Here is a 14,007-nt window from a genome sequence, read left to right on the forward strand (position 1 = left end):
ATGATTTACTGTATAATGAAGTTACAGTATACGGTGGTATATGTACATTGTAATAGAACTCCTTACGTCATTGTTTTTCCTTTGGCTTCTGACGTGGATGTCTAGTCTAGGCAAAAAAAAAAAAGGCAGATGCAGATACTGTAAGAGTGAAGTGCTGCAGTTTTTCACCCCCACACACACAGTATAGGTCTATAGCTTGTGTGCAACCTAAAGCAGAGTGTGAGACATTTGAATCCCAAAAACGGAGAGTGATGCAGCTTAGAAAGGAGTCACCTCGCCTTCTCCTTTACCTGTAAGCACCCCAATGCAGAGTTTACGCAGGTTTTAGCGACTGGACCACTTTGGACCAGAGCCTCAGTGCGAACTCGTATTAATGTATTGATGCTGTTGTAGATAATATATGAATTCCGTATTGCGGCTGTTTCTGGAAAGCGTCTTGCACAGTATCGAGAAAAACCATATGACATAATCCCTATTTGATTTACAAGCCATCACAGATCACAGTTTCTGCCTGATGGTTCACTGCACTGTGTGTGTGTTTGAATGTGTCAGCATTTACGTTAGCACCTTGGGATCTGTTTGCTCTTCTCTCTCTCGCCAGGTGTGTGGTTACAGGGCAGGTGCTTATCCTGCTCTACAGGTATTTTATGTAAACTAGCAGACACATACGCAGACCCCCTATTGTCCTGTTCCTTAACATATAAACAGTGTGTTCTTGTGCCTGACTCGATTTATTCATGGCCCACATCCAGTGAGTTAATATTTTATACTCATGCAGTCGGTTACATATTTATTGTGTGCATGTGGGTCATAAATGGGGAAGGTTTTTGACCTGACCTACATTCTGTGAATGTGTTTAAAAGCGATCACGTGTGTGTGCGTATATGTGTGCGTGCGCGTGTATATGTGTGCGTGCGCGTGTATATGTGTGCGTGTATATGTGTGTGCGTGTGCGTGTGTGCGTGTATATGTGTGTGCGTGTGCGTGTGTGTGTGCGTGTGTGTGTGTGCGTGTGCGCGTGTGTGTGCGTGTGCGTGTGCGCGCGTGTATGCGTGCATGCGTGCGTAAGTGTAAGTGTGTGTGTGTGTGTAAGTGTATGTGTGTGTGTAAGTGTATGTGTGTGTGTGTAAGTGTATGTGTGTGTGTGTAAGTGTATGTGTGTGTGTGTAAGTGTATGTGTGTGTGTGTAAGTGTATGTGTGTGTGTGTAAGTGTATGTGTGTGTGTGTAAGTGTATGTGTGTGTGTGTAAGTGTATGTGTGTGTGTGTGTGTATGTGTGTGTGTGTGTGTGTGTGTGTGTATATGTGTGTGTGTGTGTGTGTGTATATGTGTATATGTGTGTGTGTATATGTGTATATATGTGTGTGTGTGTGTGTATATGTGTATATATGTGTGTGTGTGTGTGTGTGTGTGTGTGTGTGTGTGTGTGTGTGTGTGAGAGAGAGAGTGGGAGCTGGTGGTCCAGTCTATATTTAAGGCATGTTGTGTTACATGGTTGTGTTATTAATATCCAAATAATGAAAGTCAGAACAAACAATCTCAGGCTAATTCTCGTTCTGATTTGGCGTTTTTTTCTTCTCTGCAGTGCAAAGAGCCACTGCAACATCAGTACAGGGTTATTTGACTGATCACATCTGTCCTATGACGAAGCATTTTTAAATCCTTGTTCAGTCTGTGAGCAGTTATGTTGTTATGGATGCTCGAGGTAGTCTGACATCTTGAGTTTTTTTTTTTTTTTTTTATCCATATAGACATAGAATTTTTGTCCTTAGAGAGTTGTTGTTTTATTTTTTCACCACATTTTATGTCAAACCAGATTTTATGTCGAATCCCCTTCCTGCCATGGTCAGCCCGTTTCTCCAGGCTTGTGACTGGCACTGAGGATGCATACACAATAATACACAGTATGATATGTAGTGAAATGCTTAGACAACTGCTCGTGACCTTAAAATAAAGGACTATGAATAGAAAATAAATATGAAAAAGAAAATAGAACGTAAATTTAACCAAGAAAGAATAAAATAAATTAAAATAACTGTACAGTTCAAAATATACTATATAAGAAAAATATATGAAAAAATATAGAAAAATAAGAAAAACAGCTGTACATTATAGAAATATAGAATTTATGGATTTTTTTGTTTGGGAATGAAGTTGAGTGTGTCTATAGAAATGTAAATAGAAATGTCCAGGAGTTGATTCACATATCCACATATCTAAAGTGACTTTGTGCATCAGGGAAACCGAACGTCCAGGGGGTGTGCGAATATGCTTTAAAGTGACTTGTGATAGAGTAATTAATTAATGTCCACAAATGTGCAGTTGTGCCGTGGCCACTAGTGTCAATGAATGTCCAGAATGTCCAGAGTGAGTGCAAGAAACCACAAGAAACCAAATTGGCAGTTTGCTGATGTTGGAGCTTGAACCCACAACCCTCTGATCAGCAACCCAGAGCCTCAACCACCTGAGCCACAAGACTACTCCAACAAGACTACTCCGTTGTGCATGTGTACGTAAAAGGTGTGTGTGTGCAGGGTAGAAGGGGAGTTAAATGTAGACAAGGACGGAGAGAGAGGGAAGGATTTGCTCCCTGGATCAGGTTGCTCAGCTGTCTCATAACTCCTGTTTCTATTTTTAATTTCTTCTTGAGTAAGTGAATGGAACCGTTTATCCTGGGCCTCATTTCGCATTCCTGACCGAAGAGCTCAGATGTTCCCACTCCACACAAGTCCATGCTGTTGTTCTGTTCTGTTCCCGTTCTCAAGTCACCGAAGCAGAGTCTGGAATAAAAATGATGGATAAAAAGATCTGGCGTGTGATCCGAGATCGCAGCGGAGTGGCTTCTATCTAGTAGAAAGCTGTAATATTTTAATACTTTAATAGTTTTTTAATACTTTAACTTAAGTGTGTAATGAAGATAGGTTAAGCGCATGAACAGCCCATGCATGACTGGGGTCATGACCCCAAGCGGGTTTATTTGATTTACTAATGAGGTTGTGTGAAACTCGCATCTCCCTTTATTTATTTATTATTTATTTTATAAAATCTTGGAAATACATGTGTGGAAGGCATAATTTGTGCACTAATATTACCCGGAGTCAGTCACTAATTTGCGTCATGTTGGTGCAAATTAAGGAAGATTGCACTCATTCAGAGGCCTTCAAGTGCCCTCTTCCTGTATCTGCTCGCACTGATCCACATTCGCGAAGCCAAAAACAGCAAGCCGAAGCGCTGCCTGAAGGCGCTAATCAATCTCTGCTCTCCACCCTGATCCCTGCGAATATGTAGAGTAGATGAACACGACTTCGCAGTCTTCTAGGTACAAGGTAGACATGCTTCAAGATTCGTCTCCGTCCTAGTAACCAGATGGCGGAATGAACTTTCCCTGACTGTTTAAAGACAGTGACTCAGCTGTTCAAACAAAGACTAAAGAACTACCTCTTCAGCAAGCACTTAAATGAGCACTTTGTGCACTCGCCCTCTTTACAAGGGTTTTCGCCTAATAGCTTTGTTACAGCCTTAACACTTTGCACTGCCCTCAGGTCATACATAATCTTTTCATTTTGCATACATTTGCATTTTCAAACCATCTTTAATAAAAAAAAACTTCTTAATAATCATTTAATCTAGGTATATTTGGTGCTTGTTGTAGGACTCGAAATGTTACAGGTTTGTGGCCGACACGCCTGTGATGTTTAACGGCTGATGCTGCAGAAGTTTGACAACAGGGTGTGACAACAGGGATGTAGATCGTTGGAGTTTTATATGATTGGGCCGCTGCGCTCATTCTGCTCATGGCTCGCTGAAAATAGGATCATTAGAAGTGTGCACACAATTTACTGTAAAATATTTTGGATGCTTCAGATGCTGCTAGGAGCTGTGCTAAAATTAGTGTGTGTGTGTGTGTTGGAGAAACTTTTGACCTGCATGCAGTTTTATTATGCCACATGACACCGTTCTAGAGAGTGGGGACGGATTGAAAAACCACCGTGTGTATAAATGAAAGAGGCAGAATAAGAGGAAGGGATGAGAAGGACAGGAGATGAGGAGGATAGGATGTGTAATGTTGCTCTTGGCTTGATGCTTGCAATTGTTTCTGTTCACTCTGTTCTGTAGGAAGTGTTATTTAGCTTGTGAAGAAATTTCGCCAGGATAAAGGGTGCAAGTTCAAAGGGTGCAGCAGAATGCCTCTCTCTGTCCTTTACTCTAAAACTCTTTATTTCTATTCGGATTTTATCCGAAAGTGGGTGTGGGTTAAACCAGAAAGTCATTTGTTTTTTAATTCATTGTGAGCCTTACCACTATGAAGTGAGAAACATTTGAGAAACAACGAGGAAGAAACACCAGTCCTGTCTCCATCGTGTCTGCAAGTTCCTCAGTCATGTGCGATTTACTTTTCTTGTGTGTGTGTCTGAGTTTGTAACTGTATTTGCAGACCCGCTGTTTTTTAATTACATGCAAATAATATTTTGGCTAAGAACAAAAATAATGATTATCACAAGATTTGACATTTGAATAATAATAATTACAGTGTTTCCTAAACAAAAAGGCGTAGATTTCTGTACCCTTTTAAAAATCCACCCGGTAGAACGATGCCATCCGCGATCGATTAGACAGCAGCAGACGGTTCCTGTATCTGTTGCAGAACCCGTTTATTCTGCTGCCGCGAGAGCAGTGTACTGAGAGGCAGTAAATGCATCGGATGCCAACTGCTATAAAAAGAATAAGGAGGAGGGTGTACGGATGGTCACACATGCTCTGCAGAGAAAGACAGTTTCGCACATTGAAGGGGCTCGTTATTTTATTTATTTTATTTTTTTTTACAAAACCCTCAAAACTCAAGTGGTACGGAAACAGTGCTGGTTAATGACGATTAAAATAAATAAATCAATAAAATAAAAGTCTTGCTGGTGTGTGTCGACGGGGAACGCTTCAGACATCACACTGTATTTGGGTTCTCTAAAATGTCATGTTATAAAAGATACCATTACTTTTAAACCGTGTAACTTTTACTGCTACAGGAATATGCGGATGGTACGTTATGTTTGACGTAGGGCTGTAGTAATTGAATACCAAAACCTTTATCGATTAATTGAGTAATTGGATAAAATTTACTTTTCCCCATTTTAACAGCAATGTAAAATATATAAGAGAAACAAAGAATATATATATATATATATATATATATATATATTTTTTTTTTTTTTTTTTTTGAAAAATCAACTTAAATTTTTTTTATTTATTTTATCAAAAATAAACATTGTCATTATTCACAATACAAGGAAAAGCTAATACCCCTATCTTACCTATGCGGTTTGACTCACGATGAGATGCGGTGTTGGGCACCGCGAGCTGCCGCGGTTGCCCACTGACGTTCCGCCGACTTTCTGCTAAGTTCTGCAATGTCCGCAAGCCTCCGCGAAGACCGCCAAAAAATTAAACGTTTAAACGTTTCAAAGGCAGCTTAAACATGTTTAATTTTTCACGCGGAAATATGGAAACGTAATCGCAGCGGCAAAACTTGGGCTAAATCTTGAGGAATTTTTATCGCTCCGTCCCATTTTGCAGCCCGCAACAGAGCGCTCCCTCAAATACTCAGCTATACAGAAATACACAGCTAACTGTTTGCGTCTCCTCTCGCTTTTTGAGTGACGTAAGCGCTACTTTTTCGTTGGTGTTTACTGGCGGCTTGCAACCCGGAAACGCGCTGTGTCAAAAGCGCGCTGTCAACAAATAATTGCGCAAAACATAATGCAAGCTTTTAAAATTAATTGAAAGAAGCTTCATCATTCATAATTTTTTGTAATTTAATTACTCAAGTTACTCGAGGAAGCGTTTCAGCCCTAGATTAACGGAATATGACAAAATGCGCTTCTCCCCCATAGAAACAACCAAAAACAATCATACGAGCATCTTGTCTTATCAATCTGTGTAATTTTTTTGACTGTGACTTTAATTTATTTTTTTATTTTTTGCACACAGTTATGTTTGTATAGTTGGTTAAAATGAAATAAAATTCAGTTCATCGTATTTTCTAGATTATGCTGAACAGGCCTTTAAGTTCAGTGCCATCTCAATGTTTTTACTTTCCATTACATTTCTATTCCAAATTAATATAATAAGTAATTATATAACCAATATTATATGGATTTATTCTTTGTTGGATGCCTACACCACTTTTGTGTTGTTTACCGCCTCAAGAATATTTCAGTGTGTATAGGAACACGGATGTATTCATTTATATTAATGTCTTGGCATTTTAGTCTAGTTTTAGATTATGATTAATTAACCCTATAGTCAATCTAGTCTAAAGTATTATTTTAACATTTATAATTGATCTTTGCATGCCAGTCTCATTCGAGAGATTTTAATTTAACATTCGTTAAATGTTAATGTTTAAGATGTTATAAAAGTGCATTATTGGTTTCTGCGTAATCTTAACAGTTTACATCGATACAGACGATTTCTGTGACCATTGCTTGACCATTGGAGTCACATAAGACGACGGTGGCTGAGAAGTGTAAACAAATAAAATTGAACATCCGAAAGAAACAAAACCACAACAAAAGAACAAAACTGAAAACAAAAATTCAAAAATGTTGTTTTTTCTGATTTATGTTGTTTTGTTTTCAGTTTTGTTCTTTTGTTGTGGTTTTGTTCCTTTCGGATGTTTAATTTAGTTTTTGGTTTTGTTTTTAAATTTATTTAGTTTTGCACGCCTGAACCACCGTACGAGACCCACCACAAATTAAATGAAAAATTAAGTAAGTAAATAAATAAATCTGATACGGCATCCGAGTGGAGCAGCGGTAAAGTGCTCACTCCTCATCTGGAGTTCGCGAGTTCAAATCCCGGGTGATGCTGTAGCCTCCCGCAGCCGGGGGCTCAGAGAGAGCTGATTAGCAGGGGTATCCGTGAGCTCATGCAAGCGGAAAGAGTGAATAGCGCTAAGTGGCCGCTTCTAACAGTGCGTGAGCTTGCAGTTCAAAAAGATTTGTTAGGTGGCTCGGAGGAAACAAGTGCTAACCTTCGCCCTCCCTGGTTGGTGGTTGTAGCCTTGATGCGGGATTGCATGTAGTAATTGGTTTTGATTAAATTAGGGAAAACAATCTGGAAAAATCCTAAAAAGTAGAATTAAAAAAATAGAGCTGATACTCACTTGCCTTTGAGCATTGTCTTGCCTGTGTGATTTTTCCATCACTCGACTCAGTAGGAATGTGAAGAATCACACTTGTTTATCTTTTGTTTAGTAAAGTCTATTCTGAGTTTATTATTATGATTATTTTTATCATCTATCTAAGACTTACTGGCCGAAACTGATCACAGTAAACAGTACATTGTACCGCACACATACTGAACATGCATCTTCAGACATGAGCAGGGAGAAACAATGTCAGAAACCAGTGAGTGAATTTTAAAATGACCCCAAATCCCCCCCTAGTAGTGAGAAGAGCGAGTGAGTCATGACTACACTCTTTGTCCAATTCCTGGCCTGCTTACGCACAGTGTGTGTGTGTGTGTTTATCAAGGCTAATCTTCACCCGCAAGTGGCTCGTGATTTGCTGTTGGCAAAAGAAAAAGCAAAGCCAGGGCATATTTAGCCATGCATTGATATCTCTGGTTGCTTGGATGTTACTATATTTTTTATTTTGAGAGGATGCATGGGACATTTGTGTGAAAACACTGCATGCTCTATTCATCAAACACATTTCTGATGCATTACATGGAAAATCATTTGCTTTTTAGCCAGCAGCTTCATAAACCTTTACTATAATAACGGTATGATGGCCTTCTAATGGTTAACATCTCCTGCACTGTGTTGCATTGAGAAGGGACAATAAGAAAAAGACAAACCCAAAAGGCACTCTAGCTGTTTTATTTGCTAGTCCAAAGACATGCGGATTAGACTGATTGGTGTTCCCAAATTGCTCGTAGTATGTGAATGAGCGTTTTAGTGTGTGCGTACAGTATGTGTGTGCGCCCTGCAATGGATTGGCACTCTGTCCAGAGTGTACCCAGCCTTCTGGGATAGCCTTCAGGCCCCACACAATGTGATGCATCCTCGTTACTTTATCTTGCACATTTTATATTAGTGTTGTTACCAAGACTGAGTTATTTTAACTCATGTATAAAATAATGAAATGGTGTCAGTTACTGTTAATATAAAGCTTTACCTAACAGGTGGACCTTTGTGTCCAAAACATCTGGTCCTGCTGGTTACTCATGTGTATCTCTGAAATATTCGTAAAATATGTTTCAAACAGGAACAAAGCTTGTGAAAAAAACACACTATGACCCTGTTTTGATAATTTATAAACTATAATCTGCTCATCTGCTGTTTACAATGAAAATTCCTACCATATAAATTCTACAAAAGAACCTCGCATTCTCGATCTGTTGTGGTTACAAGAATCTTGAACAGATGCACAAAAGGACAGAGTAATGGCCAATCTTAGATAGTCAAATAATAAGGCCTTAGGTTCCTGAACAAGAACGCATTAATCTAAATATGTGTGTCTGTATAACAAACGGGAAGAAAGCTATTGAAGAAAAACAATTTGACACTATTTGTGTGTGTGTGACGCTGGATCAGTCCTTAAATCGAATCAGTTTATCTTGTGGTTTCAGTGGGAACAAGTTCCAGTGTGTCTCAGAGGCGCATTGTGATCTGATTATGCATGCCACTACTGGAGGTGGTCTCGGACTCATACTGTATGACCTCATAACATTTGTAATGAAACATGAAAGAATAAATCATATGCAGGCTGTCAATACAATGAAATTTTCAGTTTGATTTACTGTTAATGTTTATCATGTAATTTGTTTTAATCAGCTACATTTCTTACATTTAGTATTAAAAAACTACTTTAAGTATTAAACATTGCAATGCTGTGTAACTTGCAGAGTTTGTTAAATGTCACGTCTCGTACAAAGGGTAACTTCTGCCCCATGCTCCAGTCCAGTAGGTGGCAGTGATGCACCATACAGTAATACAGTCAAAAGAAGAAGAAGCAATACACAACATCTTCGCTCGCCTCTCAATATGAGATTCTTGCTAGTACTTTGAGAAAGACTGAAGCAGATTGTATTTTCTACAAAGTCTAATTTGGACAGGATGAGTCGATCTTAAATTGGAAACTGATGCATCGTTTACATGAATTAAATTGACCAACAACAGATTTATTAAATTGCATACTCAATTTATTCTCACAGCTCTTCTATATGTCCCGAAAGACAACAACAAAGGACTGCCTAATGGACTGCGTCATTGCTGGAAAAAATATAATCACTGCAAGAAGAAACAGTAGAGTTCTCCACCGCTAGGGGTAAAGCAGAGATTAAAGCAGGTGTCTTTCATCGTTTCAAGTTTCCTCCTCGGATCACGTGATTCTAATGGTCAATGCAACTGTTACAGGTACATGAGGCAGGACTCACTGGACATTTCTACCTATTTTGCTCACAGAGTTTGGAGAAAAAGGCCGATTGGAGGCAACTTTTGATTATTGTAACACAACAAAAATGCATCGCTGTTGCATCACTCGGATTGTCATGCACTTGGCACATTTAAGGCTGGTTCGTCATGGCTAATCAAATACTGGCCAGTTAAAGTGGCTGGCTGATCAGCCAGTGCATTCTTGATTATGAATATAATAAATCTCCGTCGAGCTACAAATCTCTCTGAGCTCCTGAGCAGACCCTCTCTGCCCTGGTGTCCCGCTCCCGGTTGGAGATCTTGTTGCATGAATGCCCTTTGTGGTCTGTTCGGGATGCGTGTGGTGACTGGGGACGGTTCTACTGGATCTTGAAGGCAGTCGCTCGATAGTTCAGAACTGGAGTTTCCTACAGTCTACCTGAGCCTTTAATAACAAGTATGGACTGCAGATCCGTTATCCATTATCCTCCAAATGAGGTTGAGTCTGGATCCTCTCAAGGTTTCTTTATATTGCCATCTCAGGGAGTTTTTGCCACCGTTGCCCTCTGCTTGTTTATCAGGGACTATTTGATCATTTTGATTCGTGCACATTTTTGACATTTCATACAAACTTCCATAATTTTCTTTTGACTCTGGAAAGCTGCTTTGTGACAATGACCATTGTTAAAAGCGCTATAAAAAAATTGCAATTAATAACTGACTTTATTTTCCCCTTATCTCTAGTAGATATCATAATGTTTACGATGTTTACATGTTAATTTGTGCTTCTACTTTCTACATATACATTTTTTTAATATGAGCTGCGACGACTTTAAACGATAAGAGTTTCGATTAACACAGTGTTTGCAGTCAGTTGACTCTTAATGGGGAGTGTGTAGAATCTTCTTTATGCTTTTGCCAGTACTTAGTGCTATTATTTTATTTTACAGGGGACATCACTCAGAAGGGTTATGAAAAGAAACGAGCCAAGCTCATTCGAGCCTACTTGCCCCATGCACCAGGTACTACACACACTAATGCTTCCTGCACTGCGTTAGATTACACACATGCACTATAAAGGATGATTAGCTTATGGTTCTACAGTTGTGATTATTTTCCATCTTGTACTTGCAGTGGGAGCGGAGTCTCGAGTCCCTGTGACTCCTTCGTCGTCGTCTTCATTCTCGTCTCGGTACCAGCGACGGCGCTCCACCGGCTCACGGGATGAGCGATATTGCTCAGGTAAGAGATTCACTCTAAGAAATAAAGGGGACTATGCTATATATTTACTACCTTATTACCTGATATTCTGGATACATAATGGAGTCTGGGGAAATCTGTCCATTACATCCCTAATGTATTTTTTTCCACAAACTGTTATCGCACAGTTGGAACGGGACAATTGTGTAGAATGTCTGTATGCTGGAGATTTACAGTTTTTCTTCACTAGAACTTAAGAGCTTTGAACTCTCCTGCTCCAGCATGAATCAAAGTCTACACAAACATCACAAGTCAACATGAAGATGGTTTGCCAACATTGGTGTGGAAGAACTTGGGTGTTCTGCACAAAGCTCTGACATCAGCCCCAATAAGGGCCTTAAGGATGGACTGTAAAGCTGATTGGACGCCGGCTCTCCTCGCCCAACATGTGCCTGAACTCAGTAACGCTCTTGTAAAAGAATGAACACAAATCCGCAGAGCCACAATTTAAAGTGCAGAGTGGAGTATTTTTATAGCAGCAAAAGCAGGACAAGTCTGCAGTGGGACTTTAAAGAGCACGTACAGTACGAGTGTGATGGGCAGAGATCCGCAGACTTGGCCATATGGTCCATCTATACACACAGTCTCAGTAGTGCATTGTGTTAATATAGTATCGCATTAATTCTCTCTCTCTCTCTCTCTCAGACGTTCACTCGGAAGCAGTGCAGGCAGCATTGGAGCGTCAGTGTGAAAGAAAGATGGCCGTCCCCATGCCCTCTAAACGACACTCCCTTGTTGTCCAAACATCTATGGAGGCATACACACCCCCAGGTCACTATGGTGTGTGTGTGTGTGTGTGGAGTGTCCTTGAGAAAGGGTTTATATTTCAGTATAAACTGTATATATGCGCATTTATTACTGCCTGTTGTAACAGATAAACATCAGCCTCAAGAAAATCTCTTCCGAAAACACCAACAGACCAAAACTAAAGTCAGTTGTCCTTCTGTTTGTACCCGACACAAAGAGAAGTGGTGTATGCATGTCCAGATGCACACAAACAAGTCGTCAGTTAGCAGCTTTTTTAAAACGCCTTATTGCAAAGACCGTACATAGACAATATAATATTAAATGTTTTGTTCCCCAGGTGCATTAATTCTGTTTCAACTGCTCATGTGAACTGGATTACTATTGCCAGATCGGGAGTAATTGTGTTATATATACTTAGTCTCAAACAATAGCATGTAATTGATTGGCTAAGAGTGGCACTGAGCACTGAGCAAACTGAGTGATGATTCTTCTCACACGCAGTGAGCATCATTAATGTTTAGGGCAGTTCACTGTTCTAAAAAGGCCAAAACAAAGTTGTTAAAGTATAACTTCTACATTTGGATCAAATAAATAGGATTTAAATTTGATATTTAAAGTGATATTTTTCTTATCTAATGAAATTCTATACTGTTTAATATGTCTAAAGTCTCCTTTACAGTCTCTTACGAAATAAATACCTCCACAACAGCAATATACTAGGGATGGGAATCACGGGTGACAATATTAAATACAATACAATATTAAATATTATCACAATGCCTTAAAATTGCAATAGCGATATTATCACGATTCAATATTACATTTTCCCCCGATTTTGTTTTAATTTCAATCTTTAAAAACATTACAAAGTTGAAACTAATTTGCTACCACAATTTGGGGAAAAAGACATATCGAAGAATTTTTATATATTAAATTTTTGATAATGTAACGACATTAAATGTGTTCCTGTTGCATCACTCGGAAACTTCTGCACTCGGTACAGAATCGCTCCTATCTGAGGCTGATCAGCTGATCACCAGTTCACGGCCAGTCAAACTGAAAACCAGCCAACCGGTGGTTAGTTTCTGTAGGTGATTTCAGATAGCCTTGGTGATGGTTTTTAATCTGAAAGAAACCTATGACATCAATTCTCTTTAATAACCTTCAAGTAACATTTACACTACTCACAATAAGTTAGGGATATTGTGAGAGGCTTAGTGGATGTCATGCATATGGAGTTTGTTTTATTTCAGACATTCTCTCTCTCTCTCTCTCTCTCTCTCTCTCTCTCTCTCTCTCTCTCTGTCCATGCTGTTAGACTCCTCGTCATGCTCTGAGGGTGAAGGCTCCTTAGGAAGAGCTAGAGGTGCAGGAGTGGAGGCCTGGATCAGCCGAGCACTTCGTGGATCATCTTCATCAACCACATCTTCATCATCATCACACAGCAATGGATCTGCCAATGCAGCGCGTTTGGCTGAGTGTAATGCACACTCCTACAACTGTAAGTACACATGCACGTACAGTCGCGCATATTTTTGAACGGTAGCTCCAGCAGACGTAAGACTTTTATCAGGGATTCTTTCTGCCTTGTCTGTGTTACATACTGTTGATCACTAATCAAAACATCTACACAGGATTTAACTGCATTATTTATGATGATGTTTCCTAATCATATTAACAGTTTGATTGCAAAATGAAAGAAATCCATTTTGGCAGTTTAGGAAAAAAAAAAAAATTACAATCTGATGGAGATTGATGATTTTGTGCACCTGCTTCCGGCTGCTTTAAAACTGAAAGTAGCTTCCCTTTCTTCTTGCTACCGTTAACATCCTTACTAACATCTTTGGGACCCACGGTGCTATGTCCTTACTAAATCTACTAAAGTCCACAAAATCCACCTTCTAAAATCCACAAAAAATATGTAAACTCATTTTGCTTGACATTCTTTAAATCACAGGGGTGTCATGTCAAAATTGTTGTGGTCCTTTTATTTAGAGATTTATATGATTTAGCAAAATCCTTTACCGCCACCTCCCATAGTTTTGTTACAGTTGTGAAGTTTATTTAGCATAATATATTGGTTAAAGGTGAAAAAATATAGCAAACTGTTTATAGAGGCAAATCAAAACAAAGAAAATGTGTTAAGGCCTTGTTCTCACAAAAATAATATAAAATGGTGAACACAATGAAACATTAAAATAATACCAAAAATACCAAGTTTAACTAAAAATGCGTCATCTTTGGTAGTCGATGACATCATCCTATTACAGAAGTCCATGAGTGCTGGGGTAGCTGCAATGTAGTGATGCATTAACAGATTGTAAATGTCATTTATTGTGACTTCAGCGGTCTGAATGTTTAGTTCATTTAAGGCCAGATGATAGTCTTATATTATTGATCATGTGACAATGTGTAAGTTCAGAGGTCCTAAAAGAAGGATGTATAAAAAAAAAGGATGCACAGTACAGTGGTACCTCAGATCTAAAGCATGTTCAGCCAAGCTAAGTAGTGCATCCAGGAGCCGTTTAAAACTTGTTTGCGTCAGCATTAAGGACAAACAAATAGTGTTTATATATTTTTTATGTAGA

General features: G+C 39.1%; 1 protein-coding gene across 4 annotated transcripts in view; it reads left to right on the forward strand.

The window, feature by feature from the left end:
* dip2cb (disco-interacting protein 2 homolog Cb) overlaps window positions 1-14,007 on the forward strand; it is a 55,319-nt gene that overhangs the window by 13,940 nt on the left and 27,372 nt on the right. For 2 of the 4 annotated variants that reach the window (XM_053486515.1, XM_053486516.1), the window contains exons 2-5: window positions 10,363-10,434; window positions 10,547-10,654; window positions 11,318-11,452; window positions 12,738-12,920. In XM_053486515.1, coding sequence (XP_053342490.1) covers window positions 10,363-10,434; window positions 10,547-10,654; window positions 11,318-11,452; window positions 12,738-12,920 — 498 coding nt within the window. The remainder of the gene's footprint in view (window positions 1-10,362; window positions 10,435-10,546; window positions 10,655-11,317; window positions 11,453-12,737; window positions 12,921-14,007) is intronic. The other 2 variants (XM_053486517.1, XM_053486518.1) reach the window with 1 other exon arrangement.

Source organism: Clarias gariepinus, chromosome 25, assembly GCF_024256425.1.
Source record: "Clarias gariepinus isolate MV-2021 ecotype Netherlands chromosome 25, CGAR_prim_01v2, whole genome shotgun sequence".
Classification (NCBI taxonomy): Eukaryota; Metazoa; Chordata; class Actinopteri; order Siluriformes; family Clariidae; genus Clarias; species Clarias gariepinus.